The sequence below is a fragment of the Akebia trifoliata genome, chromosome 10 (assembly GCF_017979445.1).
Source record: "Akebia trifoliata isolate Shusen 1 chromosome 10, ASM1797944v1, whole genome shotgun sequence".
Taxonomy (NCBI): domain Eukaryota; kingdom Viridiplantae; phylum Streptophyta; class Magnoliopsida; order Ranunculales; family Lardizabalaceae; genus Akebia; species Akebia trifoliata.
In genome coordinates this window covers 8448012-8472343 of record NC_141384.1, presented here as the reverse complement: position 1 = coordinate 8472343, position 24332 = coordinate 8448012, and the positions used below count along the sequence as shown (strand labels likewise).

Sequence of the window (24332 nt, the reverse complement as noted above, 5' to 3'; positions counted from 1 at the left end):
AAAAACACGACAGTGACTCTTAAGCTATTTAATCACCTCACAACAAAAAATATCAAGTAAAGTCCCCTAGAGTCTAGCTCTATCTATTAGCTCGGCCGAAGAGTCAATGATCTCATCAATACAAATCGAATAATACTCTTTATCTAGCTTCTCAGGATTTACTAGTGCTCATTTTGCGTAGATCACATTCCTTCTAAAGTTCATCAATAAGCATACCCTACCATTATTCAATGATGGTAATGGTTCTGATATTGGTTCTTTACCTCTTCGCCTCTCCTACAAAATAGAATTATTATTTATGATTAGATATATAAGTTAAAATCCATCATTTATATGAATTAAATATGAATAAAAAATTAAATGAAGAATCTCCAAAGTTAAAGTGTTTTTATATCTTACCTGAGTAGAAGGACCTCCAACTTCAAATGTAGATGATTTTTTTCTTCTTGTCCTTATTCTTCTTCTTCATATCTTTTATTAGTAAATGAACTAGTTGAGTCAAGTTAATCATGTCACTCTCAAACTTATCCGTATAATTCCGACTTCGAGTTGTATAACGTAATGAACTCTTTGAAACTCCACCTTCCATACCTTTTACTCTGCCTTTTCCATCTTTCCGAAACACCTACGCACAACTACGATTAATATAATATATGTAAATAAAAAATCAAAATTAAATAATATAAGTCATACATATAATGGAAATAGGATTATGATCGATATCTTTTTGGGCAAAGCTAGAATCTTCTTTAATAAGATGATTTAATTGACCCAACAAAACAATGAAACATTAAGATGATAAGTAATTTTTTCAAAAATAAAAATAAAAGTTTTAACCAAAAAATTAACATCACTTACGAAGGATTTGGCCAGCTCAAGAGTGAGAGCGTTACCATCACTCCTTGTATGAATATCGATGAAGAGCTCTATTCTTGTGGGCTACTGACCACTTGTCTTATGCTTTTCTATTCCGAAGAAACATATTATACCTTAGAAAAGAGCTCCAAATCTTAGTAAACTAAAGTGGAAAACAAAAGAAATCCATTACACCTTGTGGAGAAAGCTGAAAACTTTATACAAGGAAAGAATGATACCATTAAGGGAGTTTCAATGTCCCAAACAAGAGAAAACAGTTCAAAGGAACAAAAGGATCCCACATCTCTTTATTATGTAAAGCCTACCTCAATATCATCCACCAACACAACTAATGGGGCTCTAATCTTGTTGGTGCTGATTTTGTACAAAACTAATCGGTTTAAAAGTACATATACCATAATATATGGAATGGTAGTATGAATGTGTCACTATATCAATACTTCTGATTTAATGGTACATTCATTACAAAGAAACAATTATGAATAAATCAAGGTCTCTATTAAAACAAGAAGTGAAGAACACAAAACTCTGATTAAAACCCAACTCAAGTTGTAACTAATTTGTGCACCATTTGTGTTAGGCTTCTTAACCTTGCTAACGGATTTGTGTTTGCTGAGTGCAGAAGATTGAGGACCACCTCCCACAAGCTCATGGAAAGCTATTGGCACCAAGCAACCACCAATTAAAAATCTGAAAGAAGAAGGTCCTCCTAAAAATACTTATCTCAATGGGGAAGAAAGAACCTAACTCAATATTAGATTGAACATCATTTCTTTTATATTTTTCTGCTCTCTTTTTTCTCTGGTTTATAACTCAACATTAAATGACAAGAAAAAATGGACCCAAATTTATGATGCTTTGGGACAATGGAGGAGTAATTTACTCATGCTTTCTCCATTCTCCCATCATGTGATACATAATGGTAAGTCCACAATTATTTACTTACTTGCGTTCAAGTGTCAAGGGATTTTTCCCAGCTGCAACTGAACTCATACCAAATGAGAGATGTTTCTCATCAGATTGTATAAATCTGTGTCAGTTTGCAGTGTAAATATTGAATCATGAGTACCAATACTTTTGTGTATCAAGCATATAGAGGTGTTCTGCAGATTATAAGGTCCACTTCTATGCTTGTTTTGTACTTTTACGTGTGTCAAGAAACATTAGCAGCACCATATCTTTGGCAACATGTCCAAAATTCAATGAACAATATCGACCAGCATTATTGAAAGCTTTAATTCAACTGGTACGATCAAGCAAAAAAAACCCTTTCATACACAATGACAGAGGTGTTAGATTAACTACTAAAAGAAAAAGAAGAAAAAAAATTTGGAGAACCATTTCATAATCTTAAGTAGGTCAAATCAGTAGGTTTCAAACCCCAAAGTCATTTTACAAGATGAGTGATAAGCAATGGTGGTTGGCAAGCACTCTTAAAATTCACCCCTATTTAGTTGGGGATTTTCATAGGCAGAATCCACTTGAACCCTTTCTATCAATAGTACAGCCAGGTACTTAAACTAAACCATAATCAGAATTGCAACTAAACTTTATAGGAGCTACCACTTAAAAGCACAAGAAAACATGGTCCTCTGACATAAAATTATTAATTAAAAGAACCATGCGTACAGCTCCAAACAGTATACAGTTTTGATACCCACATTTCATATAACATTCAAGCACAAGTTCAAACATAAAGAAAATAATTGAAAGAACTGCACATATATCAACAAATATTAGAAGTGGAGGAGTGCATTTTCATTTCTAGAATTGAATACATGACAAGAAACACTGCCACACATCAACTAGTACATGACAATGAAATCACCTCAACCCTTTTTTAACTGCATAGTTTAAAGGAGTCTGATTGGTAAATGAAGGATTTTTGAGAAATGGGAGGCGCCACCTAGTTTGGGTCTAGGAACAAAAAATAACTCCAAATGGATCTGGATCAGTCTACGAATAAAAAAAATGGGTAAGGGGTTAGATTACGGGTTTCGGAAGGTGTTAGACACCGAACCTGCCTAATCAAGATGATCGGTCTCTACTACGATCCAAAACTATCCTATGATCAACATACAATGACTAAAGTCAAACTAGGGTTCAATCATCATCAATCTATATCGGATTTGCTACACGAATCTTACGACTAATATTTTCTCAAATATCACATGATTCCTCGAATTTCGCACAAAAAAGTGAGAACTTATAAAAAAACCTGAATCTCATCCCATATTCTAGAATTCACATGGCAATAATTACCCAAATCATCCAAAATAGAAACTCAAGAAAATCCTCAAAAAAGGAAAATTATAAATACAAAATTGTTAAGTTGGCAACTTATGAAGTTTCTAAATAAGAAATTTGAAATTTCCTAAATTATAATTTGAAGAATATATAATGAATTCCCAAATTAGAAGTAAATAAAAATGAATTCTCCAAAATAGAAAGTTAAAAAAATATATATAGAATTTCGAATTAGAAAATCTTGAATTTTCATGAACATGAAATTTCTAAATAGGAAAATATAAAATCTTCTAATTAGAAAAATTACTAAAATGTGATATTTCTAAGTTAGAAATTAATGAATATATGTTTTCCCAAAGTAGAAAATTATGCAATTTTCATATTAGAAAGTTTCGAATATGGATCTTCCGAAACAAAACTTTTGCACACGAATTTTTTGTAATAGAAAATTTAAGTAAGAAATTCCAGTAATTTGCAAATATAACTTTCCAAAATAAGAATTTTATGAATATGGAATCCCAAATTAGCAAATCATGAATTTACAACGAATCACCAAGTTGGAAATTTACAAAATAACAAAAAAAAAAAAAAAAATTCCACTATATCATGCTTACTAAAATCCACTGTATCATGCTTACCAAATTGGAGATTAACAAATATCTATGCATACCAAATTTTTAAATTTCAAGAAAAAAATTCAAATTCGTCCAATTCTTAAACTAACCAAATGGACATGCATACATAACTCTCAATTTTTTCAAAACAATTATCATTCAACGACATGCGTATTTCTCAAGCTAAGAAATGTATTATCACATGGAATAATCTTCAACTCATCACAAATTCATTGTAAAAATCATATGGGACCATTATGCCTAATCACAAAAATCACATCATCACAAACTCACTACATAAGTCAAGTCAAGAAGGATATGATGAAGTCATTGCAAAAAAAAAAAAATTTGTCCCAACCCCCAAATAATACAAAGAATTTAAACCTCTATCATCACAAGTCATACAAATCCAATTCGAGCACAATGATTGTAAAGTTTTTTTAAAAGAAAACATTCTCCTAATCCTATTAGTATGCAAAAAAAATAAAAAAAATAAAAAAAATATGCATAAAAAATATTCTCCTAATCCTATTAATATGCAAAAATAAATAATAAAAAAAATAGAAAAAGATGCATAAAAAATTATTCTTCTAATCCTATCAATACTCAAAAATAAGTAATAAAAAAATATTCTCCTAATCCTATCAATATATAAAAATAAATAATAAAATAAAAAAGATGCATCTCCCCTATGGTGACTTATTCGAAACACAATAAAATATTACATAGTATCGCATGTATAAAAAAAAAATAGCTTTCATAATTAACTCTACGATGATAATGATACCAAAAATTAACATGAGACGTCAATGTAGGGGCAGATTTAACCATAGGAACACAATGAAAACAGAAAGAAAAAAAAACAAACGTGCCATGAAAAATAAGGAAAGAAAGAAGAGAAAAAAATAAACTTACCTATAGGATGAGATAGCAACGAGTTGACTCCTTCAGCTACGATCCAAAAGGCTTGGTTTGAGTGCTGCTATGAAGATATCAAAGACGAGGGTAAAGAAAGGGGCGATCTTATAGGTGTTATATCTGTGAGTCGAAGGCACTGGGCAGAATGTGATGTGTTTGTAGCAGTGGGTTGAAGAGAAGGACATTGTAGCAATGATGTGAAGAGGTTGGGCAGGAAGAGAGATGGGTATGTTGGGGCATTGTTCAAGATGAGGGCCGAGAGAAACGAGTACATCAGGGGTGTCGTTGAAGATGAAGGCTGAGAGAGATGAGTGTGTTGTGCTGGGATGTTGTTGAAGATGGTGGTTGAGAGAGAAGTTGCAGGTGGGGAGTGGTTGAAAATGGGTTCTAAGAGGCATTGTTGAAAATGAGGGCTGAGAGAGACGTTGCAAGTGGGATGTGAGGGAGAAGAAAAGGTGTTGCATGTGGGATGTGAAGGAGATGGAATGCAACAAGGGCTACAATGGGCTATGAGAGAGATGAAGTGCAGAGAGAGTTGGGGGCGTTGTGGTGCAGGGAGGTGAAAGAGATGGAGTGTAGCAGAGAGAGAGGCTGGAAGAGAAAGGATGCAGAATTACACGTTGGAGAATAGTTTTTTGAATATAGGAGAAGAGAGATATTTTAAAGAAAAAAATTTCTAGTATGGGTTCTTCTTTTACATATTGGACACTTTCTTTTTTTCTTTTCCTTCCTTCTTTAAAGAATGAGAATGATTATCCCACGCTACTCGTAGTATGATGGTCATTGCTTAACTTTCACTTGATTGGTCTATTGAGTTTCAAATTTAATTCGATTGGTTTTTTTGGATTCCATTGATTGATATTATTCTAATTTGATTTTTGAATTTCGATTTGAGTTTGCATTTTAATTGGTTGGGTAATTTGTAATTTAACCTTAACTTTGATTTTGCATTTTAATTCGATTTCTTGGTTAAATTTTAATTTGATTTTCAATTTGATCGATTAATTTTTAATTTTTAATTTGAATTTTGAATTTTTTTTTTTAATTTGAGTTTGATATTTAATTTTAATTGTTGATTTTTAATTTGAATTTGATTTTTTCCATTATTTCAATTTTTTTTTTTTTTTGTTATGTTTTCTTAAGAATCAGGGTCTTTAGGTCAAAGTTGGACAATAAGGGACATTTTAGTCGTTTTTATGATTTTTTCTAAATATCTATGTTTTTATTGATTTTGGTCATGTCAAACTTGAAATCACATTCGGAGTGCAATGGAGGCATTATCAAAATTTTTCAAACGTTCGAAATTCATGAGGGGTATTTTCGTCATTTTGTTGATATTTATTGATTTTTACGAATTTTAATGTGAGATTTCTTTCAGTCTCATCGTAATTATTTCTAAGTTTCAAAGTCGTATTTTCCTAACATAGCGAGGTCTCTAAGTTATCAAACTATGTAGTGAACCTAAGAGTACATGTTTACTAAATTGGGTATAAGGTGTAGCAATCCTAAGTGTGCATAAATTTCTATGTCGAGTCATAATGAATAGAAGAGATGAAAAGACTAATATTGAAAAGATTGGGGATAATATTCACAAGCCTCCGAGTTCTTTGCGCTCATCATTAGGAATTCAAAGCAACTGGGTGACGAATTGTCTAATTAAGTAATTAAGTGCAAAAATAAGGCGTCTATAGACAAGAAACACTACCACACATCAACTAATATAAAACATCCAGGTAGCAAATAGCTCTAGAACATAGAGATCTATTTACTTCCATAAATAACAAACCATTTAATCAAAGCAGAGATTATATCTGCATTCACCACAACCATTTAAACTATTTGCCCCAAGAAGTTGTCGTACACCTGAATCAAACACCCATCCACAACTCAATCCATCATTACACATCCAACATAGAAAATAGAGTTCATGCAAGTACAAAAGGTTATTACAAATGATAGAATTATAAAAAGGTTAGCATTACACACATGCACTCTCTGTAAATGCTTTTATCATATGATGAAAAGGTTTTCATCATCCCATCAACTAAATCTAACTTCTACCTAACAACAAACCTTCTAAGTTTGTAATTTTAGTAATCTCACCTAATATTTGAGTGCACAAGGAGATGTAAAAAAAAATTACAACAGAGATTAAATGCATAAGATTAAACACAATCGACACAATATTGAAAATGTAAATTTAACATTTCTATAAACAACAAGAGAGATGCTAACAATGTTTTAACTATAAACATTAGATTAATACTTACCATTTCTTTTCCCTTTTTTGCCATACCCTTTCTACCTGTTGTATGTGGAGTTTTATTTTTCTTACAAAGTTCTTTCATTTTTTCACACATTTCTTGGTTAGCCAATGTCGATTTCAAATCGACAAACTTCTCCCAATCATCATATTTTATCTATCTACTTTTGGGCTTATTCAAGTTTCACTCTACATTAGTACTATCAACTTTACAATATTCCTTCCCCAATCGATATTTCCAATCTCTCTATACATGATCGACTTTATGTAGGCAAAACTTCTTGTAGTCCTCAGAAATGTTGTAACGAGACTGTCAAAATATAAATAAATAAATCAATTATAATATAATGAAATATTCATCATTATTACAACTAATCAATAGAATATTTAAACTACCTGAAGAAGATGCCAAATAAGTTAAAGCAACTCCTCCGAAAATGATAGAAAGGTGGCATGTGTGTCATCACATAACAGCCTATATTGGTTGATAAGTCTGCCGAATTATCCCCAATGCGTTGTCCCATAGAATTGAATTCTAGATGGAGACATGAATAAGATGACTAATGTAGATCCAATGTCAACAAGCTTTGATGACTATCTCATGTATGAATCGAAAGTGCCAAGCTATTAGAATCCTCTATCGACGACATAATGCAATATGAAATAACATTAAAAAAGTAGTATATATATTTAAAAGTAATAAGATTAAAAATGAAAGCAATAAATTAAATAGTGAATTAAATAGCAACCAAAGCAGAAATATTACACAATATCAATAATGAATTTGCATTTGAAAAAAACACAAGTATATCATTATTATTATTATAACATACTACATTTCATAAATATATACATAACATACCAATATTGTTAGTTTTCATCATCATTTTTAATGATATCTTCTTTAAGAATAGATGATAAATTGTCCACGTTACTTGTCACAAATGCTAGAGGATCTTCAAAAGCGTCTGCATCTTTGTTCAATCTCTTCGAAGCTTCTAAAACCACATGCCAAGCTTCCGTAAGCCCACTTTTATCCTTATAATAAATAACTTGAGTTGCTTGTAGGGCAAGAATAAATGGTTTATCGTCCACTTTTATATTTCTTATCAATCTCTCTAGGTTAACACATTGTAAATTTGAGTCTCGATCAATCATATATCTATTTGAAATATTCTATACACACCCAATCACAATAAAATACTGTCACTTTGAAATCCTGGTAGTCCAACTCAAGTATTTTCTTTACAATACAATAATAGGTAACTTCTTCATCTACATAATTTGTATCTCTAGCATTTGCCCAGAAACTAGTTATAGCTTTCATTGACACCCTAGAGTTTTGTGTTGATAAATTCATTTCATATTTCGCTGTATAGAAAACATATTAATTTACTACATATGTGTTATATGAAATTGCAGAAGCATTTGGACCGAGAACAAGTCTTTTTGTGATTGAGGGGCTAAAATCGCCATGTAGTTGTTCTCTAAACCAATGAGCGTATGATATTTCCTTTTCTGTTTGTGAATTGGCCTTTCGAGTATTAGCCCTTGACGCTAGACTTTGAAGGTATTCTTTATATTTCTTATAGAATGTAGTATGAATTAATGAGATTTAAATTCATATGATATTAAAGTAAATTTGAATTGTTGTTGTATACTTTTTCCATTGAGAATTCTCAATAGACTGACGAAGTACCCATTTGTGAACTTGTTCGTACTCCACATTATTCAGAACATAGTGTTTCTCATTCTTATCAATAGGGTGGGTAGGTTCACAATCATTATTTACAATCATATATTGGCATTGTTGATGACTTCCTATTCAGCGTAAATCATCGGGTATGTAATGCATAGTATACATCATTGTTTCTTCCATGAGATAACATTCTGTGATAGAACCTTCTGGAAATGTTTGGTTCACCACGTATCGTTTAGAAGGCTAATAGCTATGCTAAAAATACACTGGAAGAGATCTGATATTAAGAATGATGGGTGCTGTAAATTAGGCTAAACAGATTGGCCATATAGGTCAGATTTTGGATTAGAAAAACACATAAAAAAAAACTCTGCACTTGCAGATTTTGTGATGGATCTGTGATCAAACTATATATCATACTGATAATTTTGGTAAACAAGCATACAACCATAAAGAGTATTTATTTGCAACATAATTCTACAAGGCACAACAAATTGTTATTATAATCTCATCACAGAGACCATGATCCCCCATGAGTTTGAGTAGAGGTTGATAAAGCATATAACTCAAAGTAATACAATAAATGAGAAACATCGAAACATATTGTATCTCATAAAAAATAGCAAGTTTTTGATATATAGAGATCAATATTATGATCGAGGTAAGAAAATATATTTAGTAGGTTTCTAGTATGAATTAATATTTTCAAGTTAATTAAGGTTAGAATCAATTTTCTTAACAATAAAAGATCAAATTGAAGATGAGTAGATGTTGGAAGAAATCTAGGACTAGCTCCAATTAATATGAAAATAAAAGTCATTTGAGATGGTTCATGCATGTGTAAAGATTTATAACAGTACCAATAGAATAAGCATTTTGAGGCAAGTTTAAGAACTCAAAAAGGGAATGAGGAAAATCGAAAATGACATAGACGAAAGTGATTAAAAAGAAATATATATATATATATATAAAAGAAAAAGTTGATTGAAGATTATATGATAAGTGATAAACACCAATATTAGGGATAAAAGTGTGGATGATGACAATGATCACCATATCATTCACAACTTTATAGCCTACAGACTGAGGTTGTAAATAAAAATTAGGTATAAGTAACAAAGCTCGTTATAAAATGTCCAATCCAAGGAATACAGTGATTTCCAAAGTGAAATTTGCCTACAAGAATTTGGTTGATCAATAAAGAAGGAAGTCATAGCCCAAGCATGTCATGGACTCAATGCCTCTACTCATTAACAGCAAAATTAACAATATATAACAAGGCTCACTAGCAATCAAAATTACAAGCTTACAATCGACATGCATCAATGAAATAAACGATTTGAAGGAGATTCAAAGATTGTATATCTACCAATACCAATATTCACAAAATAAGCTGAAAATAAAAAAGATTGGACCTTAAGCGATAAAGATATATGCTAATACTTACTTAGTTGTGCATGCGCGCATGCACATGGTTTAAGAGGGATCACAATGTGAACCAAAACCATCTTTGTAGACAACACATGTAAATTTACCTATACAAATCCATCATATATATAGTTTAAGAGGGACCACAAGGGGGACCAAAACCATTTCTTTTAGACTAAGAATATGTTGAACTCGTACACACATGTTTTAAGAGGGGTCACAATGAAGACCAAAACCATTTCTTATATTGACAAAGCATATAATGAATTTACTTATATAAACCTCGTATATGTGTTTTAAGAAAGATCTCAAAGTGCATCAAAACCATTCCTTATTAAAAATACAATAGATTTATTTACACACTTCATATATATGGTTTAAGAGAGACCACAATGTGGACCAAAACCATTCCTTATAGACCAAGAATATGCTGACCAAAACCATGTCTTATAGACAAACATATACTGAATTTACCTATACAAACCTTGTACATGTGTAAAGAGGGATCACAATGTGTATCCAAATCATTGCTTATAGACCGAGGATATAATTAACTTACATATTGTATAAAAAATATGTTGCGAATATGTTCTACATTCTACTCTCTATCCAAGGTCATAACTTTGTCCAAATTAGTCTTCACTTCCTTCTATATTGCTTCCCCAATTGAGGATACTCTTAGATCAAATGCTGACCTTTTCTTGACAAGTTATGAAGGCTAGATTTGAAGTCAAGTATGTAGTATCACCACTTTTTTTATAAGTAAATGCAATATATAAATAAAGTAGTTGAGATGACCGACAAATATAAAGAGGTGATTGACCATGGATTACATTGGATCTAATCTACATACCAACTCCAATCTCCCAAAAAAATCCTCCAAGATGATAGCTTTCAATTCTTTTAAGCTTTAAGCCACAAGAAAACAAAATCCAGAATAGAGACAGAAATATCGTGCAATGAAAATTCCTTAGCCTCAACATATAACGACTCCTCTCCTTCCAAAGGTGCCAAGATACTACAGTCCACAACCAAAATATAATTCCACACCTCACAGGGCATTGTACAATAAATGAACAAGTGGTTAACTAATTCTCCATCCTTTTTACACCAGCAAGTCTCACAGACCTCAAATATTGACATATCATTTTTTTTCCTCATTAGTCTTTCCATTTCAACATCCTCGTGATTGTTTCATTCATTCAATAATAAGCTAATACTCTATGACATAAAACCAAGTAATCTTAAAATGGCTGCCCTAAAGAAACAAGGCCTTATATAAGTGGATTTTGATCTAGTACAAATTCAATGGTTCACATTTTTGATTTTGTGATTATATGGGAAACCCAATTAGCAATTGTTCTTCTCACTATCTTAGGACTTTTTAAGGATCCCTCTCACTTGATCTCTCTCTCCTTCTACTCTAATCTTTTGGCCTTTTAGCAATACATTTTTTTTTTCTACCAATTAAAAAAGAAATCTACACCAGAAAGCCATTGCACAGACTCTTGGAGGTGTTTCTTTTTTCTAAGCAAGCTAAGAGATATATTGATAAAAAATAAAATCTGTACAACTAATTACAGGGGCATACCCCTTGCATGTGAAATATACAAAAACTTTGAGAATGCCTTAGAGATGAAATTAAGCAATTATATTCAACATAATTGCTCTTCAACCATATATGATCATGACAACTTGATACACTTTAGCATGAAAAACAAAGACTAAAAAGTCATAGTGTGACAATAGCAAATGGTGACCGAGTCACTGAACAACCATAGTCCATTAGCACAACCCAAACCCAAACCCAAGCCATTAATAAATTTTCATCCACACAAACTAAAATTCAAAACCCATTAAGTTCCACTTGCATCTCAAAAGCATTTCTACACGCATTAAGAAAATAAGTTATAATTAAATCTCAAAGTTGCAAAAAGGATTAAAAGAAATAGTCATCACCCATTTCCACTAAGAACGCATTCAAACTCACAATTAGAGTCACAATTTTCAACAACGGATGACATCAAAAGTAAGAAAATTAAAATCAAAATTCAAGAAAAGCTAGATGACAGACTAATCATGTAAAATGGTGAGAATTTAATAATTTCTACAACAAATGTTAAGAAAAAATTAAACCAAATCAATCAAACTGTAAAAAAAAGCCCTAAAAACAAGGGAAAATTGATGAACGGTAAACAAGGGAAAATTGATGAACAGTGAATAAGGAAAAGAAATATGAAACAATATTTATGGAACTAAACCAATCAAATGGTTATCTCAATTTGAGCTTCAAAAATAGTTGGTTGAGAAGATAAGATCATGGATTTCAGCTCAAGTTATTTGATTTGAGCTTCAGTTCTTGGAAGGTGCAGATGACGATGAGATCAAGAGGATTTGAGCTTAAGTTCTTCGATTTGAGCTTAGGTCGAAGAAAACGGTCAATAATTTTATTAATTGATCAATCGAATAGGTGGGAGAGATATCAAATACAGAGAGAGGAGAAATCGAGAGGATTTGAGCTTAAGTTCTTCGATTTAAACTAAAGTCGAAGAAGACGATCAACAATTTTATTATTCTATCGATCGAATAGGTGAGAGAGAGATCAAATACAAAGAAAGGAGAGATCAAGAGATTAATAGAAACTTACAGAGAGAAGAGAGATTGATAGATCAACAAAGACTTACAAAGAGAGGAGAGAGGAGAGACTTATAGAGAGAATAGATGGAAAACAGAATGAGAGAGGTAGTGTCCATTAAGACGATGGAAAAAAATTTGGTGGGCTAAGTCAGTCGAATTGTTTTATGGGCCTAAGCGTGGGCTTTGGATCCACGAAATATAAATCACGGGTTAGGGCCACCTAATTTAGCACTATAGCGACACTGAAATTTTACTGTTTTGACACAGTGAAACAACTCTCCACTATGTACTATCAACTTTGAATTAGGATCCATTAGGGTATCCATAGGTTTACTTCCCAACATACATGTCTCATCAAGCAAATCAAGATCATACTTTCTTTGAGCTGGATTAATACCATTCTTGGATCTCACAACTTCCATCCCAAAGAAATAACACAACTTGCTAAGATCTTTTATTTGAAACTATGTCTAAAGAAAGGCTTTCATCTCCTTTATTCCATTAGTGTCATCACCTGTGATGACTATATCATCAATGTAAAGTACTAGAATGATAGCCCCTAAAGAACTGAAGCGAACAAACACAGAATGATCTGTCTAACACTGTTTCAACCCAAATTGAACTACTACCACAGTGAATCTCCCAAACCAAGCTCATGGGGACTGTTTTAGACCATAAATGGCATTTTTCAACTTACACACCATGTCAGTCCCCTCTGATCAACAAAAGCAGGAGGTTGCTCCATGTACACATCCTCCTCCAAATCATCATTCAAAAATGCATTCTTAAAATTCAGCTAACATAAGGGCCACAGAAAGTGGACAACAAGGGAAATGACAATACAAACATAAGTCTTTTTTGCCATAGGAGAAAAAAAATTTAAGTAGTCCACACCATAAGTTCGAGTATAGCCTTTGGCCACATGACAGGCCTTCAACCACTCAACACACCCATAAGGCAAATACTTCATCACATATACCCAACGACAACCATCAATGCATATACCACCAGGTAAGTACACTAACTCTCAAGTACTATTGTGATGAAGAGAATCCATCTCAACCTCCATAGCTTATCTCCAACCTAAATAAGACAAAACATCATTTTCACTAATAGGAATAGACATAGAAAATAGAGTAGAAACGAAATCACAATACGAAATAGATAGATGAGATGAAGAAACAAACTTAGAAATGGGGTGCTTAATACAATGATGAGTGCCTTTCCTTTGTGTAATAGAAAAATCAAAATCAGAAGAAGTAGTAGATACCTGATCTACAGATTGTGAAGACAATGGTAAGGTGCTTGCATCTAAAGGAGGATGGGGATCTAAAATTGTTAATTGCTTTCTATGAACATAAGTGAGTGGAAATAGAACAATCACTACGTCATATTGCTGTTTTTGCGACGTCAAAACTGCGCTAAAAACGATTGCTAAAGGCAGTCGTTAATTACGACAGTTTTAAGCAGTCGTTGAACCGTCGTTTCAACGCACTAATGGAAATAAGTAAATGTTGGGGTGCCAATAGCCACTCAAAAAAAAAAAAAAATTCAGAACCTTTTGTTTATAGAACTCGTCTTCGCCACTGTCGAAGTTCTTCTCTCCTCTCATTCACACACTCTCACTCTCACTCTCACTCGACTGATCTTCTCTTTTTATACCGTCGCTCTTTTCGCTCTCTCTCGATTCCTTCGTTCTTCTCGCTCTCGCTCTCGCTCTTTTTTTTTTTTTTTAGAAACAAATCGATCGGAGTTTGATCGAAAGATCTTCGCTCGATCTCTTCCTCAAAGAATCTGTGATTTTGAAGACGCAATCAGATTCGATTTACAAGTTTTAGGGCAGAATCGATCGGCGTTTGATCGAAAGTTTTAGGGCTTTGTTCGATCTGCCTCCCTTTGCTTCGTTTGTGATCGAATCTTCAGGTATGTTAACATTTTTTATTGAATCTTATATTTTCCATAATTAATTTAGGGTTTCAAATGTATAGATAAACATAAATAGAAAAACAACTCAAATGTATAGATCGTGGAATGGAAAAATGTTTTGAAAAGAGAGTAACAAATTTCAACAGAGGAAAACATCTTTAGCAAACTTGTATTATCAATAGATGCAATGCAATAACTTGTATTGTTTGAGTCGATTTCTTTTTGGATCTCTCTGATTAGTAGTGTTTTTCTATTGTTTAATTTTGATTTCTTTTTGGATCTCTTTGATTAGTAGTGTTTGGACCTTTTTGAGTACTTTTGATTTTGTTAATATGTGTTCTCTGCTTACAATTTGATGTATATCTTTGTTATAATCATTCTAACTTGTTTTGTTATAATTCTTCTTTGTTTGATTGTTCTTCCAGTACTTTGAGTGTGAAATCTGTGATCCATTGATTTATTTTAATAAGTTTTCTGTTGAGGATTTTAAGTTTTTTGGTGTTTTGATTCATATAGAATAGAATATCTCCATATATTGTTGTAGATGTGATCGTGTTCATTAGGACTTATATAATGTGTATCCAGATGATGGATCAAGAAATGGTTTGAAAAATTACGGAGCAAGTGACCCTGAACCAAGAAATGATCGTGTTCATTAGATCTATGTTTGTCATCCCATGCCTCGTTAAAAGTTTATTTGGTGCGACACCACCACCTACTATGAGATGAGGAATCATTTTTGGATTTCTCAACAGTTTTATGTGAGCTACCTCATTATGTCATAGTAGGACAAGGTGACCTTTTGCACCAAAGCTTCAAGAGTTAGTTAGCTGGAAGGAAAATCTACTCATTGTTTGACGTGGGATAAGGACTCATTTGAGTCTTTTTTTATGGTGAATCCAAATGGTGTCTTCCTAGTATTGGTTCCCGATCCATTATTGGTCACGTGTAGTGTGAAAAATGTAATCGACATCAGCCATGGGTTGTAGCACTTAGGAGATAGTTGGGCCATTGATATGGAAGTAATTGTTTGTTCACATGGATGTGTATAATGAGGCATATTTCATTAAAATAAGATTCAATGGTGAGATCAGGTTTCCAATCTAACCTATGTGGATGAAGAAAGACATTATTTCATTAATCTATCCCTGCATTCGGAATGGAATTTGATCAAGCAAAAAGGGAATCGTTAGGATCTTGAGGAGGAGGAGCATATCCATAGCCTTCATAACCTTGGCTGTATCCATAGTATCCCCTATTCCACTGGTTTGGCCACCTGTTTGACTAATTTATCCTCTCACATGCTTGTACCAAACTTCTCATGCTACTTTACTAATGATAAGATTTAGAAAGTGTTCATTGGTTTAATTGTTTTGAATTAAATTGGATTGTTGTTTTATTCTAATTCCTTCTTCTAGTTGAGCTTTAGGCATTATCCGCAGTCCTTGTCGTCCTACCTTTATTTCTGTCATGTATGAAGAAAGGAGGAAAGAATGCATCAGCTTGACAAGATCAGATTTTTTTTTTCTTGAAAAAATATCGACTATATCAATTATAGGTAATCAACAGGAGATGGATATCAACTTCCATTTCAGTAAGTTTGGGTAATATATTATCTTGTAATAACTCACTTTAGATACAATAGAAAGGAAGAACATGATTTTCTGCCGAGCATGGATACTTGGGATAAGGCTTTGATGATAACGTGGAGGAGGTTAATCTCATCAGCTCACTTTTATTCCTTGCAGGGTGCCGTAGCTGCCCTTCATATGGTGCATTGCTTTCACTTGGTCGGTTTTCCCAAAGGCCTTATCAGCTGTGTTACTGGAAAGGGTTCTGAAATTGGAGATTTCCTCACAATGCACCCTGGGGTGAACTGCATAAGGTAATCTCTGACTCGTCTTCATGTCTACAATTCTTCTTGAGCCTCTTTCCCTCTTATCTAAGAGCCTTCTGTTGCCTCACAAATTTCCTTTCTTGGTATAGCTTCACTGGTGGAGACACTGGAATTGCAATTTCAAAGAAGGCAGGTATGATCCCTCTTCAAATGGAGTTGGGAGGTAAAGATGCTTGAATTGTTCTTGAGGATGCAGATTTCGCTTTCATCAAATAGTTTGGCTCCTTACTCCCAACACTTCCAATTGATGAAAATGTATACTACAGTGGTCAAAGATGTTTATTTATGCTTCTTCAGTATGTGTTTGTTTGTGCAGCCCACATGATTCTGTGTTGGGACAGTCCAACCATCCTCGGAAAGAAGTTCTAATTCATTCCGACTTCTCTAAGCTCGAGAAATGTTTTGTTGAAATTAAGAATTTGGCATCTTAATTTTGGAGAGTCTAAGAGATTACTGCAGTAAAGATCAGCCTATCAAGGGGCATTAGCTTTCCAATCTCAACTTCAGAGGAGATCACTGATCTCACTCACTATGCCCCACCATGGTAACTAAGCTCCCTCCCTTTCCCTTCATTGATTGAACGGTTGAGATCATCTGATCAAATACAAGATTGATTTTACATCATATTTTGTTTTTGTTTTTGTTTTGTAGGAACTATAATCCTGAAGATGGTCGAGGGAAAAAAAACCTGTGAGTAGAGATGAAGCAATGGCCGAACTTATTCAAGTGGTAATGAAATTTAACTGAGACTTCTTTAAGTTTGACATGAAAAACAAGTATTACTTGGTTCTATATGAAAGCTTTTATTGGTACACAAACTATTACTTCCTCTACACCCTCCTAATAATTTGAGTGTTATAAGAAAGAGTTGATGTGGCACTAAAACTTCTCTTCTATAAACTTGTTGGTATTTCAAAACATGTACTCAGCTAAATCCAATTTTGCAGATAAGATCAACAAAACCAGACAAGTTTACCCCACGAATAATGGAGCAGAAAGATGATTACGTACGAGTGGAATATGAGAGCCCCATCTTGGGAGTAAGTGTAACCCTAACCTCATTTAAACAAATACTCAAACCGAAAACACATTTGTTTGTTTTTCAAGAACTACTACTACTGTAGACTGTAGTGTCAGTTAGAAACTGGTTTCTAACTTTCTTTCTGTTCATGATAGTTTGTGGATGATGTTGAGTTTTGGTTCCCACCTGGAAAGAAACCCAGTGTCGAGTATCGATAGAGTCCTTATCATTTAGTTTAATTTCATATATGCAACCATATTATAATTTATTTTAAATTATCTCTGTGGTTTCGATGCAGCTACTTCTTATGAAACGAGGGGGTAGAGTTATATATGGAGGGAAGCTTGGTGACCACTCCCAGACTATGATTAACTACTTTCAGGTACCAGTGAACTCTCTTACGTTCTTATTTATTTTGGTGGAAGGAGAAATGCTATCAATTGAATCTAAATCTTACGACATGTAGGCTCCAATATTAAAGTTAATAAAGAGCTTGTTTTTTAAGGTTGAGAGAACTATCATTGATAATGAATCACTGTGGTACTAAAAGAATAGAAAATATTGTTATAGATGGAAGTTGGCATTTGTATAATCTAAGATATGAAGAATTTAGATGGTTTCACACAGGAGTAACCTTGAATTTAGATTGCATACATGAAGCCTCTTCTATGCAAGATAGAAACTGAGCATAAACCACCATTAATGCCTTGCCACTCATCTATGCAAGCTAGCAGCTGAGCATGCTAAGCTCTGTAACAGATTCACCATAAATTATTTTATGAAACATTTGTCGTTGTTTGACGTGCAACTGTTCCCAACATGCAGGTTTTATGTAGCAGAGGTCCTCCTTTCTTTGGAGTACCTTCACATGCTTGGGATTGTCTATCGCGACGTCAAACCAGAAAATGTTCTCGTTAGGGAAGATGGACACATAATGCTATCCAACTTTGACCTCTCCCTCCGATGCAGTGTCAACCCAACTATTGTCCAATCTTCTTCCCTTGAGTCTGAACCCTTCCGGAAGAACCCTGTTTATTGTGTTCAACCAGCTTGCATTGAGCCATCTTGTATCCAGCCATCCTGTGTAGCCCCCACAACATGCCTCTCGCCCCGTCTCTTCTCCAGCAAATCCAAGAAAGATCGAAAACCCAAAAATGAGATTGGAAACCAAGTCAGTCCATTGCCTGAGCTCATTGCGAAGCCAACTGGGGCTCGGTCAATGTCATTTGTTGGGACCCATGAATACTTGGCACCCGAGATAATTGAAGGTGATGGCCATGGGAGTGCTGTGGATTGGTGGACTTTCGGCATCTTTCTATATGAACTTTTGTTTGGTAAAACTCCTTTCAAGGGATCAGGGAATCGGGCAACGTTGTTCAATGTTGTGGGGCAGCCATTATGGAAGCTAGTGGCTGTATGTTGTGGTAGCACCCGCTAGGACGTTATATACAAAAGGTTGTGGTTGTTAATCGTTTGATTTTACTTTCTAAAAATAAATAATTTATGGTAGGTGGCTGAAAATAGTTAGATTTATGAAAGTTGAATATGAGGGGCATTTGGGTCTTTTCATGTTATTAGTTGGGGTGTAGGTCATCAATGTCAAAACATAGGGGTATCTCCAACATTTAGCAACATATGAGGGGGTCAGGTATAAAATAAATTTTTTTTTAAAAACAAAATACCCTATAGCGACGGTCATTGACCGTCGCTATATCTTTATTTTAGAGTCGTTTTTTCCGACTGTCTTGGACAGTCGTTTTTTTCCGGCTGCCTTGGACAGTCGTTTTTAAAAAACCACTCCTTTTAAAACGACTCGTTTTCCGACTGTAGGGCAGTCGTTTTTGGCGCATTATGACGTAGTGAATGGGAGATAAATCAGCCATAAGAATAGGAAGATCAAACAAAAGATCATCATAAAATAAGTTATCATTATAAAATAAAGGGAACCAAAAGTATACACTAAGAAGAATTAAATAATGGTTTAGGAACACTAACACTAAGTAATTTCAGAACATATGAGGCATAATCTTTTTAAGAAAGTTTTAGGCATTTAGCATTTTCCTCTGTAACCAACCTAGAATTTCTAGTATTAATGCAAATCTAGGATCTAGGGATGAAAAAAGTATTCATAAGAAAAAAAAAAATGAAAGGACTAGTTGGGGAACTTGGAACGATAAGAGCAAAAGAATTTCTGATTTATAAAGAAAAGGACCAATCACTTCAAGAAGGTCAAGTGAGTATCTTTAGTGAGAGACATATGATGAATTTAAAAGGTTTTTTTTTTGTACTTAAATGGGACTTGATGCATTTAGGTTATGGTAAGGCTTAGTTTTTTCTGGATATATGTAGGCCTTCTTGACTTCCTTTTTTTAATGAAATTTTATCAATCACAATATTACCACACCATAAAAATATGAACAAATATCAGAGTGATTTTGTTATAAAATCACAACCCAAGTAAATAAGATTTTGTGACTTTTGAAACCATTCACATATGGTAAATATGTATTAAATGAAAATAAATCCTCAATAGGTATTTCGAATTCACCTTTGTAGCCAAAATCTGAATGACTTGTATTAATACAAATCTAAGGGTATAAGGATGGAAAATTGTTCACAAGATCAAACAAAATGAAAGGAGTCACTAGTAATATTCATTGTCAAATAAACTTTCAATAGCTATGGTGAAATTTTGAAGAAGAACAAATACTTCTTTATTTGATCAACAAAATGGAAAAGGCTGAAAAGGGCGTCATCTATGTATCCATGCAAGAAAGGAAATAAAGTGAACAAAAGCAATACTTTCTATAGAATTAAATAATGGTTTATATGTAAATATAAAAAATCATGAAATTTCAAAACATTAGATAAAACCTTTTAGTTCAGGAAAGTTTTAATATTTAGCATTTTCTACTATAATCAAACTCTGAAGGACTTGTATTAATACAAATTTAGGATCTAGAGATAGAAAAAGTATTCACAAGATAGAACAAAATGATTAGAGTTGCTGCAAATATACATTAATTGTCAACCAAACTCTCAATAGGTGTAATACCCCAAGTTTTTAACTCATATCTAGAGAAAATCAAAATGTGAAATTTTGAAAAAATTCTAAAAGAAGGATTTAGGGTAAAACACTCGGATTTGATTTTGTTCATTTTAAGCAAAAACTGACCCCGTCATTGGATTTGAAAATATCAAAAAACATATTTTTGCTTGTAAGCACACTCGAATTCAAGTTCGGGTGAAAAAATTATAAAATCTTCGAATTTCGTGTTAGATGGGACCTAAAATGGTAAATTTTTGTTAAAGTGAGAATTAATAAAATTTTATCGCACCATTAGGTCTACAACGAAAAATTATTAAGAATGGTGTATTCATTCGTCGATTTTCGAATTTGAAAAGTCAAAATACCGTCAACGATAGAAACAAATTAGAAATACCAAGTATGCCCCTCCAACCTTCATATAAAAGAAATTTCATTTTCTTTTATTTCACTTTCTGTTCTTCAAACAAAACCCAACTCCCAGCCAACTCTAATCCAAAGGTTTCCATCATCTTCTTATCAAGATCCATCGCGAACGAATCTGAGTTGATCATAGACAAAGAAGAAAAAGTCGTTGACATCAACATGCTCTACAATATCACCACCTTCGATCTTTATTTTTCTTTCTTTTCCACCATCTCTCATCAAAAATCAGAGAGTGGATTTTGATGCATCCCACTCGTAGTTTCATTTAGTTAGAGGAAGGATTATTCCTTATTTTAGAATGAAGGAGAACACCGTCATCGAGAGCTTCGCAAACCTCCATTCGTTTTGCACCCAAGTCAGTCCAATCTTGAGTTCTATGCTGGCAATTCTCGACTTTTGTACTAGCTTATTACCTCGGACAACCATGATCTTTGGTAGGGGACTCTCAAATGTTATTAGTAGCCGTATATTTCGAAAACTTGCATTAAGGATTTTTAACAAAACTTGTTATGTGTTTTAAAATCGTAGAATGTCATTTCCTTTATTTAAAATTCACGTCAAGACCTTCATGTTTGATGTGTTTTTATTGTATTTTAACAATTGATAATGGATTCGAAGAACCAATGAGAAACCCGAAAAATTTGGTCGAAAAACAAAATTTTTGCTCAATTTGCGAGTTGTTGTCGGCGCCGCCGACATAACCAAAACTTTGGCAAACTTGAATTTTTGTTTTTACTCTATTCTTCTCATAACTTATATGTATATTTCCCATCTTTATTTTATTAAAAACATGTAAATGAATGTCTTCTTTAAGTTCTTAAATGAAATTCAGGTTTTACCCCCCATTTGAAAATAATGGAAATTGTTTCAAAATCCAAATCTCAAAAGATAAAAATCTAATCTTTAGTTCTAAAAACAAAACATAAATTTTGAGATTTTCGTAAGATTTTCAAAATCAAATATCTTTTGAATTACATTGTATTGAATTATAAAAATTATATGATGTTGAATATTGTATTAAAGACTTTCATATTCAAAAACCCGTTTTCAATTTAAAGAACTTTGAAAAGTCATATTTTTGACACTTAGTCAAATTTTCACCAGTTTTTCATAATTTCAACAGTTTGGTTCTGCGCGTTGTCGGGATCCCGTTCTGACTAAATTTTGATAGCTTTGATTAAATGATCAAAATGAATTTGAAAGTTTGAGTGTTGTGTATGAAAAATTGAAAAGTGAAAATACCGAAAAGAAAGGAAAAATGGGATGAAACGATAAAATGTCATAATCACACCCGAGGGATGATGTCTGTATTTTACATTGTTGAATTGTATGGAGGTTGGTGAATAGATATCCAGGATAATTAATTGTTGTTACATGTTTATTTTCTTTCTATAACGCAAGGCACAATTTACTTTATGTTCTATTATTTATCTTAGGCCGATAGGCCACTGTTGCATGGTATGAAACTGGATATCCATTGTCAACTTTGTAATGTTAATTTCTCATTTATTTAAAAATATATATATATATATATATATATATATATATATATATATATATATATGTAATTATTTTATGAGTTGTTGAAAAGTTTGTGAATGCTTGAAGGGATAATACATCATATCATCCGGAGTGATGTACTATCCTCAGATGTACGGTAGGGACAATCAAGCTTATATGTGGTATGAGATGCGTATAAGAGTGGAGTCACAATTGGAATCTGGGTTCATTCCTCTCTATCTTTATTAGTGAAGTTGTAATGTAAAGGTGACTTCGTACACGAATAGGGATGTCTAATAGGAATCACATGCATGCCTAATAGGTATAAACGAAGAGGATTGGTCAGTGATCACTAACAATCTAGAATAGTTAAACGTTCTGACACATTGAAAAGAGACTCATTGCTTATAATCATGTCAAACGGCCGGCCTGAATTGGATAAATGGTCTCACAAGTATGGTAATGTATTGACCAACCACAAAATCATGAACTAGTACTTTATTATTGGAACATCATGTCTCGACTGGGAGTGATCCAGTCGTAGAATCCCAATTTTCTAATTCCACTACTCCACTATTGTGTATTATATATCTGTTGCTCTATTTTGATATATAAAATGAAAAACATGTTTACTACTTCAATGTTGTAAATTAGAATTGTATAAAAATAAAATACTATAGTAAGTACTATTAATTGATGTAATGTGAATATTTTAAAATGTTTAGTTGCTCATCCCTAGCTATATGTACCAATTAATCGTAGTTATCTTGTAAAACTGTGAATGTATTAAAATGATTGAGAATGTCCACTACCTGGTAAGTATTGGGGTTATATAAAGTAGTGTCAGCACGTGCAAGTTATACATAGATTTTGGGTTAAGTGTTAGGTTCATGTTAGTAGGAATGTATTCTTGTAAATCTTGAATATTGTTACTATTCCGCACTTTAATCTACCTTTACATTTTAGATGTATATAGTCTTACGCTACTTGTTCATTTCTTGGTATATTTATATATAGGATATTATGTTTATTTTTATTAGGTTTTCGAGTGCCATGGAATGCTAAAATAAACAGTGGAAATCATGTTGAAATTTCAAGGTGCCACCTAGTAACTCGAGATTTGACATTGGGATTTGTGTTACACTACCTCAAAAAAGCTAAAATTCGTTACTATTACAACATTAAAGTCGGTGGCCCAAGTCTCACGCTTATTTTCGTCAGCCCAATAAGTCCAATAAAAAAATTCGACAACCCAAGCCCAACGACCACCAAAATTTATTTTAAAACAAACAAAAAAAAACCTTAAACCTTCTTTACCAATTTTCATTCTCAGCCATCTCAGTGAAAACGAAACCATTAGATCAAAGTTGTAGATCTCAGAGCAAAGGTTCTTCCATCTTTATTGATTTTCTTTCTCAACCATCTTTACCGATTTTTGAGTTCGAATAAGTTTTCTCCATTTCAATCGACAACTCAAAAATCCCTAAGAATTGAAGCTCCATTTCAATTGACAACTCAAAAATCCCTCTTAATTTGATTCGATCAAACCAGACACTCGAGGCGATCTCTCAATCTCACTCACGTCCCTCAATCTCCCAATTCGGATTGATAAGTCAATTCGTCAATGGATTTTTAATCTCTCAAAGCTCAAATCGAAGAAGAAATCAGACCTCAAGTCGAAAACCAAATAATTGAAGCTCACTTATCAGTGCCACCGATCAAACCACTCCAAATCTCATCTATAAGTCTCTCTGTCTCAAAAACCTTAAAAAACCACTTTAGATCTCTATGTATTGCTTGTGTTATTGCCATTTTCAAATTAATTATAAGTAGT

At 33.1% G+C, this 24332-nt stretch overlaps 1 protein-coding gene and 2 long non-coding RNA genes across 4 annotated transcripts; 2 read left to right on the top strand and 1 right to left on the bottom strand.

The window, feature by feature from the left end:
• On the bottom strand, positions 1 to 3347 carry LOC147393067 (uncharacterized). Its single transcript, XR_015182329.1, has 3 exons — positions 859 to 3347; positions 400 to 625; positions 1 to 276 (listed from the first exon to the last, which is right to left on the bottom strand). It is a non-coding gene; the product is annotated as an uncharacterized LOC147393067 (long non-coding RNA).
• Positions 3348 to 14217: 10870 nt separating this feature from the next.
• On the top strand, positions 14218 to 16927 carry LOC147393066 (uncharacterized). The gene is made up of 3 exons (XR_015182200.1): positions 14218 to 14605; positions 16357 to 16493; positions 16595 to 16927. It is a non-coding gene; the product is annotated as an uncharacterized LOC147393066 (long non-coding RNA).
• Positions 16928 to 16999: 72 nt separating this feature from the next.
• LOC147393065 (uncharacterized) lies at positions 17000 to 19047 on the top strand. Of its 2 annotated transcripts, XM_086454957.1 has the most exons (6): positions 17000 to 17049; positions 17157 to 17234; positions 17453 to 17545; positions 17825 to 17908; positions 18352 to 18415; positions 18895 to 19047. In XM_086454957.1, exons 2-6 carry the CDS (start codon positions 17214 to 17216, stop codon positions 18933 to 18935), a joined length of 303 nt encoding a protein of 100 aa, XP_086311083.1. In that variant the 5' UTR covers positions 17000 to 17049; positions 17157 to 17213; the 3' UTR covers positions 18936 to 19047. The 2 variants fall into 2 exon arrangements, with proteins under 2 accessions (XP_086311083.1, XP_086311082.1); XM_086454956.1 differs by lacking the exon at positions 17000 to 17049 and having other exon boundaries at positions 17056 to 17234.
• The last annotated feature ends 5285 nt before the right edge of the window (positions 19048 to 24332 follow it).